We start from the raw sequence: 23,382 nt of genomic DNA, 5'->3' as shown, positions 1-23,382 counted from the left end.
TTTTATTTTTTATTTGTATTTATTTTTTTAATGTTTTATTTATCCTTGAGAGAGAGAGAGAGAGAGAGAGAGAGAGAGAGAGAGAGAGAGAGAGAGAGAGACACGAGCATGAGCGAGGGAGGGGCACTGTGAGAGAGGGACACAGAATCCAAAGCAGACCCCAGGCTCTGAGCTGTCAGCACAGAGCCCGATGTGGGGCTTGAACTCACGAGCTGTGAGATCATGACCTGAGCTGAAGACAGATACTTAACCCACTGAGCCACCCAGGCCCCCCCATTTAAACCATTTTAAACCACAAAACCATTTTTATAAATGGCTGGCATTTATATTACATGGCTAAAAATAATTTTGCAAAATATAGATCTTATTCCTACACTGCAAAGTTATTGCCTTTACATTTTGCAAATACTTTGTCAGTTATAATAGAGTAGAAAACAACAGCAGTGACCATCAGGTTGAGAAAGGAGGACATTGACTATGTTCTGTCATTGAACAGGCAATTGTTTGCTAAACGCTAAAGTGCTTTTGAACAAAACCATTCACTATACTTGTAAACCACCATTGTGTTAGATTAATCATTTACATTTTTCTCTTTTGCATAATTGTGAGCCAGGCAAACTCAATGGTATGGTGTAGAATGGTTTGAGATAAAATTTCATTGGTCCAATGTGGGAAAAAACTAGGTGCATCATCAAATATTAACAGTTGGTACGAATGCTAACTTGAGGTACTGTTCCTTTTCTCAGTACAAAAAAAAAAGAAATTGATTCCTTTGACTATTCATTCAGGTGTAGGGAACTGGACAGGGTACATCATTGCCTTTCTGGATTATGGTAGCCCTTTAGTGGCTTTTAGGACTAAGAAGTGAGGCTGGGAAGAGAAAGAACAGTTAAGCCTGTAAACTAGAGAGGAACTGGAGTCATTCAAGCAACACGAACTATTTTATCTTTTTTTTTGAGCAGTCAGTTATGGGTAGACTCTGAATTCATTCATTCATTCTTTCATTCAATTTCTTTCTTTTTCTGTTTCTTTCTTTCTTCTTCTTTCTTCTTTCCTTCCTTTTTTTCTCTTTCCTTTTCTTTCTCTCTTTTTCTTTCTCTCCTTTCTCTCTTTCTTTCTTTCCTTTCTTTTCTTTCCTTTACTTTCCTTCCCTTTCCTTTCCTTCCTTTCTGTAAACCTTACCCCCAATGTGGGGCTCAAACTCATAACCCTGAGATCAAGAGTTGCATTCTCTACTGACTGAGCCAGCCAGCCAGGCACCCCCTGAATTTTATTTTATAAAGGTCTGGAAAGTACCACATAAAAGAGCCTGGTAAACAAACTCCAGTCCCTATTCCATAGTCCAGTGGTACTCCTATAAGCCATGTTGTTTGTAAGGATAAATATAAATTTTAAAAAATATTAAAATTTTTTTCTCTGATGCAAAAAATGAAAGAACTCCCCTTCTCCCTTTCCTTACATTTCCTTTACAAAACATGTAATTTAAATCCTTTTTCTGTTTTTGACATGTACATAAATCCTCTAAAAAGTTGAGTAAGTCACTACCAGTTTTACATCCCAAGACTGTCTGTTTGGGGGGCTTTGGGGCCATCTCTTTGAAATGTGAGCATTAAGGAGGATGGCACCTTATCTCTTGGGCCTAAGTGCCTGGCTCCAATAGTAACTTCATGTTTGTCATAAAGATAAGAGAAGTTTTCTTTTTCTTTTGGATACAGACAGTTAACATGTAAGTAATGGATTCTGTCTGGCTGGCTATATAAAAGGGTGAGATCTCCTCAACTTTGCAGTCTTCTTTCGCAGCTTGCCTGTGATATACATCACTGACTGATTTAATGCTGATTCAATAATACAACTGTTTCTTTTTCTGCATTTGTCGAGAAGATTATTTAGGTTGGCAGGAGATTTTACTTTTAATTCCATTTCCCTAACATGTTCCTATACCAGATACATTACTGAAATTTATCAGGAATCCTTATAATTACCCAGAAAGAGAAATATTGATATCTTTGTTTAAACACGGAGCTAAATTGAAACCCAAATAAAAGGAAGGTGCTGCGAGGTGCTGACAGAACTAGGGGTGGAGCCAGGAGTTCTAACTCTGATCCTTAATGAAGAAGATAAAAAGAGAACCCAAAAGACCATACTTCTTCCCCCAAGTAGTTTAGTTTGATCTTTCAGGTAAGTGAAATGGCTCTTCCCTACGGTTCAGTGTAATACAATGCTTCATTCTTTTCAGGGGCAGTTACTTTTGGAGCATAGTTCTGTAATCCTGCTGCTTGCACAAATTCAGATAAGGTCAAGGAATCAGATTTTACCCCAGTATGACCTTTTTGCTCTAAAAATAAGCCTATATTGTCCCTGTAGGGAAGGGTGATGGTGCGTTTGAATAATGGCTCTTCAATTCCCAGTAGCTCCCGTGTATGCCGAGAAATTACCTAAAATACAAGAACAATTTTTTAATGGGGTTAACTGAAAATATAAATTAAAGAAGCTTTATTTATTTTCCTAGGCCTTTTGAATGGTAACCTTTTAAGTTATTTCTAAGGGAAAATAAAATAATGAAATAACACATGGAAATGCTTACTAGCCTGGCATTCTCAAAATAAAGTCCTTATAAGAAACATCAAATGATTTATTACCTTTTTATAAGTTCCATTTAAAGGTGTTTCTAGGCTCTTGGCAATGGCTTGCCATGGATGGGTTCATTTCTTTCTTTTGGCTGAGCAATCTGATCAGCCATATGAGCAGATAATATGTTCAGATTAAGAGCCATGACTGTCTCTGGGAAGGTTAATAAATCACTTGTCTATAAGGGGCTCAGTTAATTTGCAATTAAGAAAAAAATAACTCAAATAGTTACTTAATTTGTTTGACTAAAAACAAATCTCAAACACTAAAAAGCAGACATTAAAGTTCCAGCTGTTTTATTAGAATTAGAGATCCAAATTACTACAGGTGGCTCTTAAGAATTCTCATTTGTAATTGATGCTGCTACACCGAGCACCTTGTTAGGTCAGCACCTCACCCTGAGTGCCCCTGACCAGAGCAGGTTCTTTCACAAATTCACTGAGGTTAACAGATGGTGCCCCCTGGAGGGACCCTGTAATCATAGACAGATTTATTCACTATTAACCAAAAGAACTATGTGCCTACTGCAGGCTGAGAGAGCCCAATACTGTTTAATATTCTAATGCAGAAATTAAAAGTGTTACAAAGCTGCTGGTTAGATGTGGAATCAGGAAATAAAATGTAACCATCTCTCATCTAATTCTATGTCTGAAGTTCATCAATGGACCATGAGGGACCTTTGATGGGCTATAAATTAATATAAAACTGTGAGTTCTTTCATTAGTTCTGATAAACGATAAGCCGCAGATCTTATTTTTGCCGAAGACTTAGAGCAATTTACTAGTAACTTACTTAAGTTAGTAAGGATTACAGGAATACAGATATTTATGAAGATTATAAGAGTTTCCTAAGGATTCTTAATTCTGCATTCTAGGATGGAGCCTCATGCTCAATGCAAATGGTCTCATGCAGAATCTGTAACAGTTCTAGTTTTCAAGAGGATTCTATTATTATTATATCATCATTGTATTCTGTGTTGATTATGGTTTTTAAAGGCTGCTATTCTTTTATTTGTAAGCTACGGATAGTTTTGCTTCATCATTAACAATATAATACATACTGTTTGTGGTTACCTTATGTATGTAACTATGCACATTTACATAATTGGAACCTATAATTAAACCTAAAGATGTCGGGGTGCCTGGGTGGCTCAGTCATTTAAGTGTCAGACTTCGGCTCAGGTCATGATCTCGCGGTCCGTGAGTTCGAGCCCCGTGTCTGGCTCTGTGCTGACAAATTGGAGCCTGGAGCCTGCTTCGGAATCTGTGTCTCCCTCTCTCTCTGCCCCTCCCCAGCTTGCGCTCTCTCTCTTTCAAAAATAAATAAACATTACAAAAATTTAAAACTTTATGAAACAACAAAAAAGAAACTGTCACATATTGGAGGAGACCAAAGAAACAATGGCAACTAAAGGCAAAGTGGTATCCCCAGTTGGATACTGGAATAAAAGAAGGACATCAGTGGAGAAATATAAGAAATCTGAATAAAGTCTATAATTTACTTAGGAATACTGTACCAGTGGTAATTTCTTTGTTTTGATAAATGCCCCCATGGTTACATAAGATGTTAACATTAGGGAATGCTGCGTTAAGAGTACATAGGAACTTTGTACCATCTTCGCAACTCTTCTGTAAAACTAAAATTATCTGAAAATTGAAAGTTAAAGAAAAATATTTTGTCTTGTGAGAATTTGCTCACATATTATTAATCTGTGCTTTTCAAATAGTTTGAAACGAGGCAAGTGTAGTAAAATTGCTGGGATATAAAGCTTATGAGGTTATATTCTATAAAATCATGCATACAAAAGGAATAAGCAATTCACCTATGTTCTTCCCCAAATATTTCCCAAGAGTTCTTTTGTTCACTTGATGGAGTGAACAGTTAAAAATATTTTGAGAATTGGGGCACCTGGGTGGCTCAGTCATTTGAGTGTCTAACTCTTGATTTAGGCTCAGGTCATGATCTTGCAGTTGTGAGATTGAGTCCTGCATCAAGCTCTGAGCTGGGTGTGGAGCTTGCTTGAGATTCTCTCTCTCCCTTTCCCAGTGTCCCTTTCCCCTGTGTGTGCACGCGTGCTCTCAAAAATTTTTTTGCTTTGAGATTCTCTAAGAGACAAAGCTGAAGCAGGTGTAATGCTATCTTGTTTAGCTTGTCCCTAGAATAAATACAATTGACTTCCTTTCCCTTTTTACCAAGCTAATGCATCACTACAAATGGGAATGATAGGATAGTGGTTTTAAGAGATCCTTTGGCCAGGTTCAAAGAAGAATTAGTGCTTCGTCCCTTCTGTACTCCCCATCAGTCTCACCCACCCCACTAGCTCTTTTCTCATCTTCTCAGTACATTGGAGAAAGAGCAAAGGGAATGGTGAGTTCTTTCCACAGGTGAGGCATGAATAATTGCATAATTAAGGAAGTTGAAGAGAATAGAAACTGGCCATATGTTAACTGCAAGGCTTGTAAATGGGATGCACCATTCAAATGGGGTTCAGTTTCTTATCAGCATGCCTAGAATTTTGCACTCTCAAGCCACCAGCTCTTTTCCCAGTCCTGCTATTCTGCCCAAGTCCATGAATGATGATACAGGAGAGTTATCATGGAAAAGAGCATTACACTATGTAAGTTTTGTTATGGGATGAATTTTGGATGTACTAGGTGCTGTAATTACAATGGTAGAACTAAAGGTGCTTATTTATCAGTAAAAAAAGGTATCTATAGCATGCTTAAGTGTGGGGGAATGTGATAAAAAAAGATGTGACTGCTGATTGACCTATGAGCTGGACCTGGGCACCCAGAGGCTCCTTACCCCCTTCCCTGTCCTTGGAATGCGGGCTCCACTTGCCTTTCCTGCTTCCTGAGGCTGCTCTAAGGACATGGCCTTGGAAAAGTGATGTGGTGTTGAAAACACTTGCACAGTATACGTGACTGACCCCTGTTAGGGCTTCTTTATAAACTTTTGAGATTTAGAGGACAGGCATGGAAATCATTCATCTTGTTGCCACCCAGGAGAAACCTCATATGTAAATTCTCTTTATTATTATTAAAACTGCCACCTACCAACCTGGAGTGGCCTACATGTTTCTTCAGTCTCTCCCTGCCCTCTGAGTACAGGGGCCAATTTCAGATGACACAAGAGAGCTCCCAAAAGGGTTGAGAACCAACATTAAGTTCATGTGTGATCTCTAAAAAGTTACCTGTGTCATAGTGTATAATTAGCTTTTTTTTTTTTTCCAACGTTTTTTATTTATTTTTGGGACAGAGAGAGACAGAGCATGAATGGGGGGGGGGCAGAGAAAGAGGGAGACACAGAATCGGAAACAGGCTCCAGGCTCCGAGCCATCAGCCCAGAGCCCGACGCGGGGCTCGAACTCACGGACCGTGAGATCGTGACCTGGCTGAAGTGAGATCGTGACCTGGCTGAAGTTGGACGCTTAACCGACTGCGCCACCCAGGCGCCCCTATAATTAGCTTTTTTAAGTGGACCTATGTGTCAAGCAAAGCTTATCTAAGAAACCTTTAAATGTCTTAATTTTTATTACTCTAGTGACCTCAAGGAGGGGGTCACACTTTGGTGACTTTGATAAATATTCTGAAGTTTGCTTATTCAAAGTTCTTGAGGTATAAGGATAGACCACTGGATTCATCATTTGAGAATTTCAATTTTTTAAAAAATGTTTTACTTATTTATTTTGAGAGAGAACGAGCATGAGCAGAGGAGGGGCAGAGAGAAAGGGGGAGAGAGAGAATCCCAAGCTGTCAGTGCAGAGCCCAACAAGGAGCTTGATCTGACGAACCATGAGATCATAACCTGAGCTGAAATCAAGAGTCAGACCCTTAACTGACTGAGCCACCCAGGCGCCCCAATTTTTCTTTAACTGAGCTTTATACCCAATATGGGTCTTGAACTCACAACTGAGAGATAAAGAATTGCATGCTCTACTGACTGGGCCAGCCAGGTGTCCCTACTCCTGCAAGACCAGAAAAGGATAATTAGAATTTTTCTTATTGCATTGTTGATACTGTATTTCTGGAATCAAAATGTCAAAGAAGCAAAATGAATTGGCAGACTCTGAAAAATGTTTTCTCATAAGAAGCTGAAATTCTTGGTATTTAAACATTTCAGGAATTTATATTACAAGTTACTAATTTGCTAATTCTGTTCCTTATTTTTATTTAGAAAATCCAGTATACTATTAATGTAAGTTGAAATTAGAGCTCATACACATAGTTGTATCATCTTTGAACATAAAAAGAGTAAGATATTTATCTGGTGGTACTTGGTAGCTATGTGAGGGTATGACTGGAAATACCAACTTGTAGTAAGTGGTCTTTTTCTACAAGACAGTGCTCTATAGGGAAACATTAAACACAACTCACCTTCATGTCCTCAAAATCTGTTATCCCCATCTGAGGGAGGTTTGAGCAGTTTACATGAATGAGTTTTCGGCCACTGATGAAGTTTGTGGTAAAACACTCCTGTTAGTATAACAAGAACATCACTCAGATGATTTGTGGCAAATAGCAGGAAGTTGGGAAGGAGAAGAAAGAATTGGGGGAAGAGAAGGAAGGGAGAGACAAATCATGTTTGTTTCTGGTTCAATACAGAGAAAAAATTTTAATTAAATTTTAAAGCAAATTGAAATTTAATAATAATCCTAATAATCCCACATTTTTTCCACCTGAGCTCTTGATTAAATTTCACACTGATACTTTTTTTTTTGGCATGATACAACCAATGCTTCTTTCATTCCTCAATTACATTTCTAAGTACTGGGGTGCAAAAGATCACAGATCTTATGTTGTTTTGTGGCAGCCTAAGAACATAGCTGGCATCAACAAAATAAGATTTTCTCTTATCTTTTTTTCCCAGCTTCCTTTTTTAAATTTTATTTTTATTTTTTATTGAAGTACAGTTGGCATTAACTCTGTCTTTTTAATAGAACTACTCTTGATGAACTATTTACATTAATACTGTTAGGTGCTCATGATACATATGACATTTTTGGGGCAGACACACACTTAAGATTAGTAGTACAAGTTAAGGGAGCTGACACTAAACTTGACAAAGTACCAAAAGTCTACCTTGGACAAAATCTGTCAAAAAGAAAGATACTTATCTATGAAAAGAGGCCTATATAATTTTTTTAGTCTTTATTCAAGAATTACAAAGAAGTATACTTACTGTGATAAATAGGGAAACAAATGTGACCCTCCCTTCGTCTATCAAAATACAAAATACATCAGTAGAAAGGCCAAAATTAAAATCCAAGTTACCTCTACCATAGTCCAGGACTTTTCTATGCTCCTTCTAGGGAAGAAGAAGCGAGAGCTCAGGTAAGGGTAAGAGGAATAAGAGGTAGAAAGATGAGAGAATGTGATCTTTAAAAACATTATTTTTGTATACCTTGTACTGAGGAAAGCCTAGTTTGCTAATCCACTCTGCAACTTTCTCTGGGCTCCATTTAAGATACTCAAATTGTAGCTCTATACTTTCTTTTGGCGAGGTTTCTTCATCTTTGTGTGCTAGTTCCTTCAACTCTGGGGACAAATCTTCAACTATTTCACCAAAAGGCTCCCCCAAATCCCTCTGATAATCTGAGACATATGCGTAGAAGTCACTACTGGTATCAGTAATCTCAAACAGTCCATTATGTTCTTTGGAGAACTCATAACTTGTACTTATTGAGTCTATTTCGCTTATTGTAGGAGACCCAAACATAGAATCTCTTTTAGCTTTCTTGGTTTCTTTTACCGACCACGTTCTTTGATAGTCAGAGTACTCTAGCTGATCCTTGTCTACAGACTGCTTAAATTTAACTAGTTCTGGCCAATCTTCCTTGGAAAATTCTACATGTGTCTCTTTTCTTAGTGGTAGTTTGGCTTTATCAGGTAACTCTAGATCTTTCTCTGTAGCTTCCTCTGTTTGTGTCTTCTCTTGAACCTCTGGTTTTGTCTTCTGTGGCAGCACTTGACCTGTTTCCTCAGTTGATTTTCTTGGTTCTTCCTTTGGAAACTTTGGTTTAGTCTGTTCTGGTGGCTCTAGACCTTTCTCCTCTGTTGACTCTCTTACTGTCTCCTCTGATTTGATCTTCTGTGGTGGTGCTAGTCCTATCTCCTCAGTTGATTTTCTCTGCTTATCATTTTGACCTGATGATTTAGTGTCCTCTAGTGGTTCTAAAACTTTCTTCACAGTTGATTCTCTCAGTATCTCTTCTTGAACTTCTGGTTTTGTCTTTCCTGATGGCTCTAGACCTGTTTCCTTGATTGATTTTCTTGATTTTTCCTCAGGAAATTCTGATTTGGTCACTTCTAGTGGCTCTAGAACTTTCTCCTCAGTTGATTTCCTTTGTGTCTCTTCACTAGACTTAGCTGGTTTCTGGTCTAGAAACTTTGATTTAGTTTGCTGAGGTGGCTCTCTCTGTTTCTCCTCAGTTGATTTTCTTCCGTCCTCCTCTGGAATCTCTGATTTAGTCTCTTCTGGGGGCTGTGGACCTGCCTCCTCAGTAGAATTTCTTGGTTTCTCCTTTGGAAACTCTGCTTTAGTCTGTTGAGGTGGGTCTGTCTCTTTCTCCTCAGTTGATTTTCTTTGTATTTCCTGTGGACCCTCTGTTTTCGTCTCTTCTGCGGGCTCCAGACCTGACTCTTCAGTTTCTCTTGGTTTCCCTCCTGGCAACTCTGGTTTCGCCTGCTCAGATGGCTCGGTCCTTTTCTCCCTAGGTGACTCTCTCTGTGCTTCCTTTGGAATCTCTGGTGTGGTCACTTCTGGCGGCTGTAGATCTGCCTCTTCAATTGATTTTCTTGGTTTCTCACTCGGAAATTCAGGTTTGGTCTGCTCTGAAGTTTCTAGACCTGTTTCTTCATATTGTGCTCTAAGTGAATCCTCCAGAACTTCCAATTTGGTCTCTTCTGGTAACTCTAAATTAGTCTCACTGATTGAGGCCCCTTTAGTCTCCTTTGGTAGCTCCAGACCTGTTTCCTCAGCCAACTCTATGAGTACATCCTCTCTAAGATCTAGTTTGGCCTCCTCTGGTGACTCTAAGCCTGGTTCTTCCTTATCATGCATAAGGACATCCAAATCCTGGAAGAGCTCTTCGATCTCTCTGAGTGTTTCTGACTGTGCCTCCTGGGACATCCCTGGATCAGTCTTGCTAGAAAAGTCTATCTCTGACTCCCTAGGAATCTCTTTCTCAGACATGCTGGTCGGTTTTAGGTGTAGGTGCACATTGTCTGGCGCCCCCGATTTGAGGTCCTCTTCCTCCGCCTCTGGTTGTGGCTCCTGGTCAATCTGTAGCTCCAGGCCTACTTCTGCCGTGGTGTCAACTTCGCCATCTTGAGCCATTTTAAGTGACCTAGGCAGTTTGAGGTCCTCATACTCCAGGTCTCCTTCATCCGAGCCTGAATCGTAATATTCTGGGACTTCAGCCATGACGCACATTGGCCGACGCGCTCAGGCCTCCTAGCAACCCCAACTTCCGATAGCGTCTCTATGGATACCATGATTTCCGGTCGGGTCTTCCTGAATCTTCCCAAGGTTTTGCTTGTTCTGTCTAGCCCTGACTAAAAACCTGCGTTCAAAAGCACGCAGTCACCCTCCCCGCGTCCGCGTCGCCAGCCTCCGCTGCCCAAAGCCCCTGCGGCCCCTCGGGGCCGGCCCTCGGCCCCTTCCGGCCCGCGGGCCCCACTCGGCTCCTCCCGGAGCGCCGCCGCCGTGCTCGCTCGGCCTTCGGCTGTTTCCGGAGCCACTCGCTGGTGGCGGCGGAGGCGCTGGCGGCGCTGGCTGCAGATGTCGGAGCGGCAGGCAGCCGGGGGGCCGGCGGGCCGCGCCGGGGAGAGCCCGGGAGTGGAGGGGAGCCAGGCGGCCGCCTCAGGTACGCAAGCCGGGGGCCGGCGGGTGGGTCCGTCCGGCCTCGGGGCCCGGCGCGTCGCGCGACGCTCGGGCCGCACCCTGCCCCGCTCTGTCCCGCGCCCCTCGGCGGAGCGGACCTGCCCGGGCAGCCCCTTGCCGCGCAGAGCCCCCGCCTTCGCTGCCCCTGGCCGCGCCCCTGCCCCCGTCCCCGCCGCCCAGCCTGGGGCTGCGCTCGAGCTTGTTTGCTACTCCTCTTTCGAAATGGCGTGGTTCCTGCCCGGCTTCCGTTCTCCCATCGGCCCAGCTGGCGGTGACGGGGCTTCTCTGCCCGCGGCGCCTCTTGAGCTCGCCCGCCGGCTCCTCCTCGGCCGCGGACCCCAGCCCCTCTGGCCTCGCTGCCCACTGCTTGTGGCTCCGCACCCCGCTCCCCACCTCTCCGCGCGCTCTCTGCCCGCGTCCGCCTGGGGAGCCTCGCCTTCCGCTGGCCTGAGCCCCGCTTGGTCCTGGCCGCTGCACGCGGGCCCCCGCGCCTCGCCGCCCCTCTCCATCGCTCAGAGTGCGGGAGACGAGAGCCGGGCGGGACCCTGTAGGCTCCGGGGTCTTCTGAGTGAACGTCATGGCCAGAGCCAAGGCAGGACGTAGGGGCTGACTTAGGGACTTTGGCGACCTCCCTCATTCGCCGGCACCCTCCTCTTCTGGTTCGGGAAACCGTCCCCGTTTCTACCCACGCCAGTTCCTCGGCAAGGGTTCGCCATCCCAGGGGCGAAGGGTGCATCTGGCGCACTTCACCTTTCGGGCCTCCTTATGCTTACCACACCAGGAGGTTCAAAGGGTAGGGGGAGACAACTGATCTCGCTAAGTGGCAAGTATAAATTAATTTTCCAAGTCTGAAATTAAAATAGGCACCATAAATTGTAGCGGTAGAGGTGGCGCCTGGGTCGGAGTCTGAATCTTCAGTTTACTGATTTGACCTTGGGCAAGTCACTTCTCCCTATCTCCGTTTCGTCATCTGTCAAATGTGGGTGCTTCTAGTACCTGTCTAATCAGACTGCTGGGGAAATTACATGAGCCAGTGAGAGCGAGGCACTGGTGCCTAGCTCCTGGTACATAACCATACTGGTGGTATTCGTTATTACGAGAATAAGGTGCTGTGGGAGGTGTTCCTGGATGTGTGTCTTCCAGCACGATGGTTTTTCTCGTCTTTTACTTCTATCCCAAATCTCTCCCATCTTCTAATGCTACTTCAGTGGAACACACACACACACACACACACACACACACACACACACCTACCTTTGAGTCACCCAGCTTTTCCCCATGACTTTATGTTCTCTTTAAAATATCTAACAATTTTTGTCTTTTCTTCCTTCATGTGAACTTTTATGCTTTGTAGTATATTCAAAATTGATGGCATGTATTTAACATTATAGCAATAAAAATTTTAAGCATAATTTCTAAGAGACTCAGCAAATGAACACTCAAAAGTCTCATAAACATCTGTCCCTTGCATATGTCAATACTTATAAGTTGAGGATTTTTTTTCTTTTCTTTTCAACTTCCCCTTTAGCTCCTTGTGTGCTTATGGCAAACAAACCCAAACATTTTAAATAGAAAAGTCTTAAGAATAGTCCAGGACTATGTTGGAGGATGGTGGTTTTGCCTCTGAGTGAGTCTCCTCTCCCCCTCACCCCTTTTAATTGGTTCCTGAATTCTCTTTTTGTTCCCAGGACACTGATAAAAATACTTCTGGTTAGTTTCTTCTCTTGTCCTTAGCAGGGTGAGTGTTGGTTTCTTCTTCTGTCATGTAGGGGTTTGTTACTGTGGCCCAGAGCAAGTTCTTCCCCTTGAGGTAGGATTTGTTGCTCTTAAAATAATAGTAATGGTAACTTACATTAATTGAATGCTTACTCTGTGCCAGAAAGTGGAAAAAGATTTACCTGTATTATCTGATTTAATCCTGTGAAGAGTCATTTTCTCCCCATTTGATTTATTTAATTAATTTATTTGAGAGAGCGCGCGCGCGCGCAAGGGAGAGGGGCAGAGGGAGAGAGAGAGAGAATCTTAAGCAGCCTCCATGCTCAGCACTGAGCCTGACATGGGACTCAATCCCACAACCTGAGCCTAAATCAAGCGTCGGACACTCAACTGCCTGAGCCACCCAGGCGCCCCCTCCCCATTTTATAGGGGAACAAACTATAGCTGAGAGAGGTTAACTTACTGTCCAGGTTAACTGTGGAGATTTTACTGCCTATAGGAAATTGTCGCCTTGTTGTGATGAAGTTTACAATCATTTGTTTTTATTGGCTGTTGAGCCAGTATTGGTATTCCAGAGCAGATTATGGTCTTTGCCCTCAAGGTGTTTTTAGTTTGGTAAGACAAGAGTACCACTGGAAAAAACATCAGCAATTCAAAACATATAATTGAATGTGATACTACAGTTCTTTATGCACTTACCCCAAGAAATCTGCTTGAGGGAAGGGAAGAATCTGTCTTGTCTCTTTATCTCCTATAGCCCTTGATGTGTCCTAGAGGTTCTACAAATATTTGCTGGATGGTGAGACAAAGTCTCAACACAGAGATTTGGTGGAGCACCAAATGCATCTGAAGAATTAGGGTTGAGATATTCAAGAATGTTCCTTGGGTTAAAGCAGTAGTTCTCCAGGCGCCTGGGTAGCTCATTCGGTTAAGTGCCTGACTTCGGCTCAAGTCATGACCTCGCAGTCTGTGAGTTCGAGCCCTGCATCGCGCTCTCTGCTGACAGCTCAGAGCCTGGAGTCTGGTTCAGATTCTGTGTCTCCTTCTCTCTCTCTCTCTCTGCCCCTCCCCTACTCGTGTTCGCTCGCTCTCCCTCCCTCTTTCTCAAAAATAAACATAAAAAAAAAAAAAAAGAAAGACAAGCAGTGGTTCTCAAACAGGACTGATTTTGCCTTGGGATGCTCAGGGGATGTTTTGGTTGTCGATACTAGGGTTGGGGAGGAGTAGGAGGGCTATGACTGATACCTGGTGGGTAGAGGCCAGGGATGCTGCTAAACACCCTGCAATGCATGGGACAGCCCCCACAATGAAGAATTATCTGGCCCCAAATGTCAGCAGTGCTCCTTTGAGAAACCTTGAGTTAGCGTGCAGCTGGGTTTCCAAAGCAGTGTGGAAATCATGTATCTGGCTTGGCTCAGTGTTGTATAACCTGGGGAATGAACTTAAAAAACTGCTTCAAATTAAGAGTTTGATTGGATCCTTATGCCACCTTCCTCTGGAAAATGATCCAATAAGTAAGCAGTGGAGGCCTAAGAAAGGATGATATTGAAAGATTTCTGCCATCCTCTCTTAGAGGGAAAACAGCAATTAAGAAATGAGTTTGGACACTCAGTTGTTACTGAATTAAAGGTTTTGATTTTTTGGTGTATCTTATTCCTTGAAAGCAGGAATCTACAATTATCCATCGTAATTATAACTTGTTTTTTAATAATATTCTCTGCAGAAAGTACCTTTTGAGTGTCTTCATGTTAGCTCAAGTTTTAGTGATGAAGTAAGAAAACTGTTTATTTTTTCTGAACTCAGCTCTGCAGTGGCCACAGCGTTCTTATTGTTTTGTGAAGTGTAATTGTTTTTAATAATCTTTTATTTGGGGCACCTGGGTCCTTTAGTCCCCAAGAGGAGAGGGCTACTGCTCTTTATATAGTGTAACTCTCTGAGGTATACATATTGCATCACTTAAGAACAGACTTTTTTTTTTTTTTTTAATTTATTGAGCTTTGTGGAAAATAAAGGGCAAATCTGTTATGACCTTGAAGTTAGCAGCAGTACTTGGTTTGGTGTATATGACCCTGAGAGCTATCAAGGTACTTAGATGCTAAGGACTATAAACAGGTCATGTGAACTTGTTCATGATTCTTATGTAGGTCTTTGAGCAGTGCAGTCTTTCTGCAGGGATGGAAATGTTGCCTACTGTGGCTATTTCAATTTACGTTGGAATTGAAAAATTGGTGGCTACCATATTGCATAGAGCAAAAGAGTGGAAATTTATGCCAAAGAGCCCTTATAGTGTTTTGGTTTTCTATTGCAGTTTTATATCAAAATGGAATAAATTTGTCTGCCTGTGGTAATTTTTTTTTCTGATAGTAGTTGTGTTTTGTGTTGAGATAGCCAATTAGTCCTGTCGTAATTCATTCCATAACCCAAAGTTTGTAATATGAATGACCACTTAAGAGCTTATTTCGCTCATAAGGACTGACAAAAAATTGGACTACGTGGTCTCTGGATTTGGTTGGAATGTAAATTCAGCCGGTTTCTTTTTATTTAAGCCTCTTGAGTCTTTAACCACATAACCTGCTTTTGGTTCCTCTGCCCTTGAATCTAAAAGGCCAGGCTAATTATGCCTTTGCAGCCTGTTTAGTGAAGGGGAAGTCCTATGAGACCTGTTCTAAAGAACTCTGACCTGATATTCAAATGCTTTAGGAAAAAAACACTTTTTTGGTTCTCTTTGTAGAGAAAGTACAAAGTACACCATAAATTTAAATCTGAAACATGATCAGAATGTTTGAAACCATATTCTGGTAACAGGAAGAAAATTAGTATTTTAAATATTGTCAAATATAAAAGAAATCATAGGAAAGTTTCTTTTTTTCCGTCTTTACCTTGCTTTAGGGGCTATCAATTATAAATTTAATTATTCCTGAGCTTCCATTTTCCTTTCTCTGCCCATTGTTTCCAAGACTTCGGCTGTGCAGGTATCACAGTCATGTTTTTTGCCATATTAGAGAATACATTCCAAAATTATTTGGTTGTTATTTTTTCTTTAAATGACATTAAAATTTTTGTTTCATTCTAAATGGTATCTGTGCTGTTACTATTTTGATGTGTCAACTTTTCCTAATGTGTGTTGAAATAAATATATACCCGTTAACAACCCCCCCCCCACCCCCCCATATTCCCATATACCATCTAAATTTGCAAAACCTGTCCTGGTTTCTCTGGTCTCTTCGAGGAATGCTTGTAGAATTTGTCTATATTTGGCTGACATATTAAAAGCTATCCTATAGGAAAACATGGCTTTTTCTTCTTTATAGTGGTCTAAATTTCATTAAATAAATTTAGGAAACTTGAAAAGCTGTGTTTGTAATTGTTTTCTCTCTCTATAGCAGGACTGCATCTTCCACACTTGATACTTCTGGAAATAAACTTAAGTATTTCTTTCTCCTTTTCTTACTTCCTAGCTCTCTGAATCTAGTTACACGTTGTTTTACCAGTAGCTCTTAACATAATTTAGCATGTACCTTTAACCTTAAAAATCAAGAGCACTATCTCTTTTCACTTTTTTCTCCTGCATACAATGAGCTATTAAGATGCTCTGAGAAGTGGCTTTTAGCATATGAAAAATGCTCAACCTAATTTATGATAAAGGGACATGGAAATCATAAATACTCTGGGCAACTTGGTGTCTCACTGTTGTGCAGGAACAAGTACTTTTGTGCGTTGCTGTTAGGAGTGTAAATTGACACAAATGCTGTGGAGGGCAATTTGCCAATATCCATCAAAATTATAGTATATGCCCTCATTGATCCATTCCTTCCAGGAATTTATCCTCTAGATTTTTCTTGTGCCTGTTTAATGACACAGACATAAGGTTATTATATGTAGGATGGTTTGTAATGGCGAAAGGTTAGAAAGGACATCGATGTCCATCAATAGGGAACTGGTTAAATAAATTATGGAATATCCAGCCAATGAAATATTAATCAGCTGTAGAGGAAAATGAGAAAGCTTTTAATAGATAGTTACGGAAAGATCTCAGATATAAATGGAAAAAGCAAAGTATGTTTAATATCCTCATTATTTGTATAAAAAAGAATATATATGCACACACTTAATGTGTGTATAGTATCTCTGGGAGACTGTATAAAACCTAATAACATTGGTTGCTTTGGGAGGTGGGGACTGAGATGAGTGGAAATTTCCCCTGTATACTTTCACGCTTTTTGAATTTTGAATAATGTGGCTATATTACCTATTCAGAAAAAATACACGCAAATGGGTCATGAGATTTTTTCACTGTTCTTATATTGTAAGAGACATCTCTATTACCTTTGTGCTCATCAGGAACTGACCCTTTCTGGGCCTTTTTTTCTCTGATGAATTTTTTATGAAATACAGGTTATAAGTCTCCTTAGGGATTAATTTTTTGTTACTCTGCCCACTACTGCCTTTCATTATTTTTGTGGTAATTTCATTTACACCTAAGGATAAATCAAAGGGGGATAGAACCACTACTTAGATCAGCTGATACTGTTAGCCAGTGACAGAAAGAAGGCAGACTTTTAAAATTTCTATTTGGTTTCCATTTTATTCAGTAAGGTATTTTCAAACTGAAAAAGGTAAAGAGGCAATGTTGCTTTCTGTTTTGAGTAATGACAGACTAGGTAATCGGATCAGTTCTCCCATTGGGGACAATTAGAAAATAATTGTCAACATATAGATATTTGCTTGAAGATCCTGGGGAGCTAGCTAGGTAATGAAGAATTACCAGGCTATAATCAATGTGAGGGCAGAAGTATAAAGATAGAAGTTCAAGGATGAGAGTCCATTTTGGGAGTCCTTTCTCCTCTGGTGGCATGTGCTGGATTCTTGAGTGGGGAGGCTTGTCAAGGCTGTGAATGTGCTTCTCTGGACTAAAGCAACAAGCGTTAATGTTCAGAACCAAGTGGGGGGAACCCTGGTGAATCCCGTTTTCTCTAGGTTGGGACTATGAAAGGCCATGTTCTGGAAGTAGGGGTAAATCAGAAGTACACCGTTCCAGGGATTATAGCTCACCTTCGGAAAAATCTAAGTTCATGAAATTGGGTTAAGGTACCCTCAGGCTGCTAGTGCCTCCAGGTATGTGGAAGAAGCAAAGCCACATCTCTGAAGGCTCATTCAGATTAGACTTCAGATGATTTCTTCAAACAATTTTGTGAGAACAGTTTTCTGACACATATCATAAATGACCAGATTCCTGAGAAGAGATAACATGAACAAAAATCAGAAGAAACAACAGGCAGTAAAAATCGATCCCAAGGGGCACCAGACTGAGACATAATTATATTTATTATGTTTGAGATCAAAGACAAGTTTCAGAAATTTGGCAAAGAACTGAAATTTATAAAAATAGAACCAAATAGAAATTGTATAATTGAAACATACAGATCAAAATTTAAAACTCCATTGATAGGTTTAGCAAAAAGTTACTGTACCTGAAGAGAGAATAGTGAACTTGGTCATAAAAAAAGAAAATATCCAGAAGGAAATATGTAAAAATGCAACCATGGAAAATTCAGGAAAGAGGTAAAAGACATAGAAGGTATGGTGAGAAGGTCTAACATTTGTATAATTGGAGTCCCAGAAGGCGAGGAGAGCCAGAATGGACAGAAGCAATGTTTGATGAGATAATAGCTCTGAATTTTCCAAAGCTAACAGAATGCACAGATTTAAGAAGTCCTGTGTATCCCAAGCAGGATAAGTACAATGAAATCTACAGTAGGTATACATTAAGTTAAACTTGCTATAAAACCAAAGCAGAGAGAAAAAAGTAGCCAGAGAAAACTTACAGTTTGCTTTCAAAAGAATAGTAATTAGACTGACAGCTGACTTCTGCACAGAGCAGTAGAAGCTAGATTATTGAAAGAAGATACCAATATAGATTTTTTTTTTCAGGAAAATAGTCTTTTTTTTTTTTTTTTTTAATTTTAGAGAGAGCGTGTGAGTGGGGGAAAGGGGCAGAGGGAGAGAGAGAGAGAGAGAGAGAGAGAGAATCTTAAGCAGGTTCCACACTCAGTGCAGACCCTGATTCGGGGCTCGATCCCACAACTCTGGAATCATGACTTGAGCTGAAATCAAGAGTCAGATGCTTAACTGACTGAGACACCCCGGCATCCCCAGGAAAATAGTCTTTAAGAATGAAGGTAGGGTGCCTGAGTGGCTTAGTTGAATAAGCATCTGACTTTGGCTCAGGTCATGATCTTACAGTTCATGCATTTGAGTCCCATGCTTGGTGAACTTGTACCCCATGTTGGGTGAGCTTGAGCCCCACATTGGGTAAGCATGAGCCCCACTTTGGGTAAGCCCTGCCTCTCTCTCTCTCTCTCTCTCTCTCTCTCTCTCTCTCCCCCCCCTCCCCCTCTCTCTCTCCCTTTCTCTCTCTCTCTCTCTGCCCCTCACTCACTTGCATCCTCTCTCAAAAAAAAAAAAGTACTCATCAAAAAAAAAAAAAGGAATGAAGGTAAAAGAAAGATATTTTCAAATAATCAGATACAGGATTTGTCAGCCTGCAGACTGGCACTTAAGGAACAATTGAATTCTTCAGGCAGAATAAAAATGATCCCAGATGAAAGGAAAATCACAATTTCATCTCACTCATTAATATAGATGCAAAAAGTCATGAGCAAAATATTAGCAGACTAAATCCAGCAATATATATGACCAAGTTGGGTTTTTTTCAGGAATGCAAAGTCATTTTAACATTCTTTAAAAGTAAGTGTAAATCATCATTTTAATATATTAGGGGATAAAAATGATCAGCTTAATGCAGAAAAAAGTGACGAAATTTACCCTCCACTTATGATTCAAAACTCTTAGCAAACTAAGAATAAAAGAAAACCTCCTTAATTGGATAAAGCATGTCTCTACAAAAACCCTTTAAGCAGCATCAAACTTAATGGTGAGATTTGAAAGTTTTCCTCTTGAGATTGGGAATAAGACAGGATACCCACTTACACCACTTTTATTGGATATTCTAGCTAATACAGTTTGACAAGAAAAAAAAAATATGAGGATTAGAAAGGAACCCTGTTAAATCTGTTGTTTGCAGATGATGGCTATGTACATGGAAAATCCAGAAGAATCTACAGATAAATTATTAGAATAAATTTAGCTAGATTACTGGGTATAGAGTCAGTATGCAAAATTTCCTTGCACTTATATATACAAACATACATCAGAGATATTGCAGGTTCAGTTCCAGACCACTGAAGTAAAGCAAATATCACAATAAAGCATCTGAAACGAAGTTTTTTTGTTTCTCAGTGTATATAAAAGTTATGTTTACACTATATTGTAGTCTATTAAATGTGCAATCGCAACCATGTCTAAAAAAGTGTAATACCTTAAATCTTAAAAAGTATTGCTAAAAAATGCTAACCGTCATCTGAGCTTTCAGCAGAGGTGTAATCCCTGATCATGGATCACCGTAACAAATATAGTAACGAAGAAGTTTGAAATATTGCAAGAATTATCAAAATGTGACACAGACATGAAGTGAGCAAATACTGTTGGAAAATGGTGCTGATAAACTTGCTTGGCACAGGGTTGCCATGAGCCTTCAGTTTGTCAAAAATGCAGTAACTGGGGCGCCTGGGTGGCCCAGTCAGTTAAGTATCTGACTTCCGCTCAGGTCATGATCTTGTGGTTTTTGGGTTCAAGCCCCGCATTGGGCTCTGAACTGACAGTGTGGAACCTGCTTGGGATTCTCTTTCCCTCCTTCTCTGCCCCTCTCCCACTCATGCTTTCTCTCTCTCTCAAAAATAAATAAAGTTAAAAAATTGCAATATGTGCAAAGTGCAATAAAGTGAAGCACAATCAAATGAAGTATGCCTGGACCAGCAATGAAGTTAAAAATATATAAAAGTACTATTTACCATAGATTAAAGAAAGTTCAAATACCTGGAAATAAATCTCACAAAATATGTGCAAAGCCTTTGTGCAGAAGATTATAATACATTGTTATTATTTTATTTTTGAAACCAGAACATCTATTGTGTGACTAAAGGTTGAAATCCTTGAGATGAACTGGATGCCACATTAGCTGCCCTCTTGGGTTTAGATGTTGTTCCTTTACAGAATCCAGGCCCGAACCTGCAGCATAGTTTTTAGGTGCCTCGTTCAGCTGGCCCAGTATTATTTTTTTTCAACGTTTTTTTTTTTTTTTTTTTTTTTATTTTTGGGACAGAGAGAGACAGAGCACGAACGGGGGAGGGGCAGAGAGAGAGGGAGACACAGAATCGGAAACAGGCTCCAGGCTCCGAGCCATCAGCCCAGAGCCTGACGCGGGGCTCGAACTCACGGACCGCGAGATCGTGACCTGGCTGAAGTCGGACGCTTAACCGACTGCGCCACCCAGGCGCCCCTGGCCCAGTATTATTTTGTCTTTTAGTCTTGGCACTCCAGTTATACTTTCTCTTCTGCTTGGCAGGATAGACACATTTGCAGCAGATTGGCTTCCAAAGGTGGTAGGCCTTAGAGCCACAGTGGCGCCACAACATGTGTGTCTTATTGTGATGCTTTCCAAGTGATGATGTCACCTTTGTCATCTCATTTCTGTGGCTGAAACCCCATAATTATTGAGAGAAATGATATAATAAATAAATGGAAAGATGTATCATATTCCTATGTTGAAAGACTCAATATTGTAAAGATGTCAGTTCTCCCCAACTTGATATATAAATAAAATACAATCCCAGTAAAAATCCCAGTGGGGTTTTGATGGTTTTTTTTTTGCATGGAATTTGACAAGCTAGTTCTAAAAAGTATATATAGGAATGAAAGGCCATAAATAGCATATATAAAAATACTCTGAGTAAGAACAAGATGGAAAGATTTGCTCTATCAGGGTATCAAGATTTATTTTAAAGCTTTTACAAAATAGTTTACTAGGTCCTAGGAATGGAATAAAAGCGTAGAAACAAAATCTTTGATTTGCAACCAAAATTGTACTGCAGAATAGTGAGGAAAGAATGGTAAATGTTGCTGGGACTATTGAATATCCTAAGAGAAAGGAAAGAAGGGAAAGAAAAGAAACTTGATCCTTACCTCACACAGCACACACACAAAAAATCAACTCTAGTTGGATTTTGCACACCAACATGTGAAAAGCAATACAATACGCTCTTAATATAGAAGAATATATTGTTCTCAGCATAGGGAAAGACATCTCAAACAGGACACACGAAGGGCTAATAAAGGAAAAGAGTGATATATTTTGACTACATATTAAAATGAAGAACTTTGGTTCACCAAAGGATACCATTAAGAGTGAAAAGGTGTATCACAGAGTGGAAGCAGGTATTTGTAACACATGTAATTAACAAAAGGTTTGTATTTAGAACTCTTATAAGTAATAAAAAGACAATCCAGCTTTCAGCTTTTGGTTTGGAGGTGGCCAAGGTGTAATTTTCTGTAGCTGTCCTTAATCCAGGGTCATCTGACTCCAGCTGCTTCCACCATGCCACCTAAATTTGACCCCAACGAGAATCAAAGTCATGTACCTGACGTGCACCAGTGAGGAGGTCGGTGCTACATCTTCCCTGGCCCCAAGATTGGCTTCCTAAATCTTTCTCCTAAAAAGGTTGATAATGACGTAGCCAAAGCAACCAGTGATTGGAAGGGTCTGAGGATTACAATGAAAATGACCAAGATGGATAGGCCCAGATTGAGGTGGTACTTTCTATGTCTGCCCTCATTATTGAAGCCCTCAAGGAACAGAAGAATATTAAGCACAATGGAAATCTCAGTTTTGATGAGATTGTCGTCATTGCTGGACAGAGGAGGCACCCATCTTTTAGTTAGAGAACTGTCTGGAGCCATTAAAGAGATCCTAGGGACCACCAGACTGTGAGCTGTGATGTTGATGGCCATCACCCTCATGGGATTATAGATGACCTCAACAGTGGTACAGTGGAATGCTCAGCTAGTTGAGAACTACAAAGGAAAATGTTTCAATAAAGGATCATTTTGTTAAAAAAAAAAAACAACCCAACAGTAAAATAGGGAAGAGACTTGAACAGACATTTTATAAAAGAGGATTTCCAAATGGCCGAGAAACATGATAAGTCATCAGTGATATGCAAACTAAATGAGCATACACCAATCAGAATGGCCCAAATAAAAACTATTACTATGGCCAAGTATTGCAGAGGCTACAGAATAATGGGAATATTCTTCAATACCAGCACGAGTGCATATTTGGTACAACCCCTTTGGAAAATAGTTTGGCATTGTCTATTAAAGTTTATTCAGATTTCTATTACTCAACCATTCCATTTCTGGTTTATTACAAAATAAATACATGCACATGTGTACCAAGAGACATGAACAAGAATATTCATAGCAGCATTATTCATAATAGCTAAAAACTTAGAACCCGGACTTCATCAATGGTATATTGATAAATTAGCATTAATCATAATGGCCCAAAACATAGAAAGAACCCAAATTTCATCAATGGTATATTAATGAATTATGGTATATTCATGGAATATTATATAGCAATGAAAATGAACAAACTTACCCACAACAACATAGTTAAGTCTTTCCCTTTTTTTTTTCTAATGTTTTTAATGTTTATTTTTGAGAGAGACAGAACATGAGCAGGGGAGGGGCAGACAGAGAGCATCCAAAGTAGGCTCTAGGCTCTGAGCTGTCAGCACAGAACCCAATGCAGGGCTTGAACCCACGAACCGTGAGATCATTCCAAGCTGAAGTTGGCTGCTTAACTGACTCAGGTGCCCCTCTTTTTTTTTTTTTTTAACGTTTATTTATTTTTGAGACAGGGAGAGACAGAGCATGAACGGGGGAGGGTCACAGAGAGTGAGACACAGAATCTGAAACAGGCTCCAGGCTCTGAGCTGTCAGCACAGAGCCCGACTTGGGGCTCGAACCCACCGACCGCGAGATCATGACCTGAGCCGAAGTCGGATGCTTAACCGACCAAGCCACCCAGGCGCCCCTCCCCTCTTTTTTTTTTAAGTTTACTTTTTTTGAGAGAGAGAGAGAGAGAGCATGAGCAGGGGAGGGGCAGAAAGAGAGGGAGAGAGAGAGAGAGAGAGAATCCCAAGCAGGCTCTTGTGGGCAGCATAGAGCCTGATGTGGGGCTCCAACTTACAA

General features: G+C 40.7%; 2 protein-coding genes and 1 pseudogene across 3 annotated transcripts in view; 2 read left to right on the top strand and 1 right to left on the bottom strand.

The window, feature by feature from the left end:
• Positions 1–2,144: 2,144 nt before the first annotated feature.
• Positions 2,145–11,277, bottom strand: SAMD15 (sterile alpha motif domain containing 15). 2 transcript variants are annotated; one of them, XM_058739826.1, is made up of 3 exons: positions 10,906–11,277; positions 7,005–7,103; positions 2,145–2,435 (listed from the first exon to the last, which is right to left on the bottom strand). In XM_058739826.1, exons 1-3 carry the CDS (start codon positions 11,089–11,091, stop codon positions 2,199–2,201), a joined length of 522 nt encoding a protein of 173 aa, XP_058595809.1. In that variant the 5' UTR covers positions 11,092–11,277; the 3' UTR covers positions 2,145–2,198. The 2 variants fall into 2 exon arrangements, with proteins under 2 accessions (XP_058595809.1, XP_058595808.1); XM_058739825.1 differs by lacking the exon at positions 10,906–11,277 and adding an exon at positions 8,032–10,062.
• Positions 10,267–23,382, top strand: part of TMED8 (transmembrane p24 trafficking protein family member 8) — a 36,164-nt gene continuing 23,048 nt past the window's right edge. The window contains exon 1 of the mRNA XM_058739835.1: positions 10,267–10,495. Within this exon, the coding sequence (XP_058595818.1) occupies positions 10,411–10,495 (85 nt within the window). The 5' untranslated portion in view covers positions 10,267–10,410. The remainder of the gene's footprint in view (positions 10,496–23,382) is intronic.
• On the top strand, positions 18,688–23,000 carry LOC131517565 (large ribosomal subunit protein uL11-like; annotated as a pseudogene).

This window comes from Neofelis nebulosa, chromosome 7, assembly GCF_028018385.1.
Source record: "Neofelis nebulosa isolate mNeoNeb1 chromosome 7, mNeoNeb1.pri, whole genome shotgun sequence".
Classification (NCBI taxonomy): Eukaryota; Metazoa; Chordata; class Mammalia; order Carnivora; family Felidae; genus Neofelis; species Neofelis nebulosa.
This window is presented reverse-complemented; position numbering and strand designations above follow the sequence as displayed.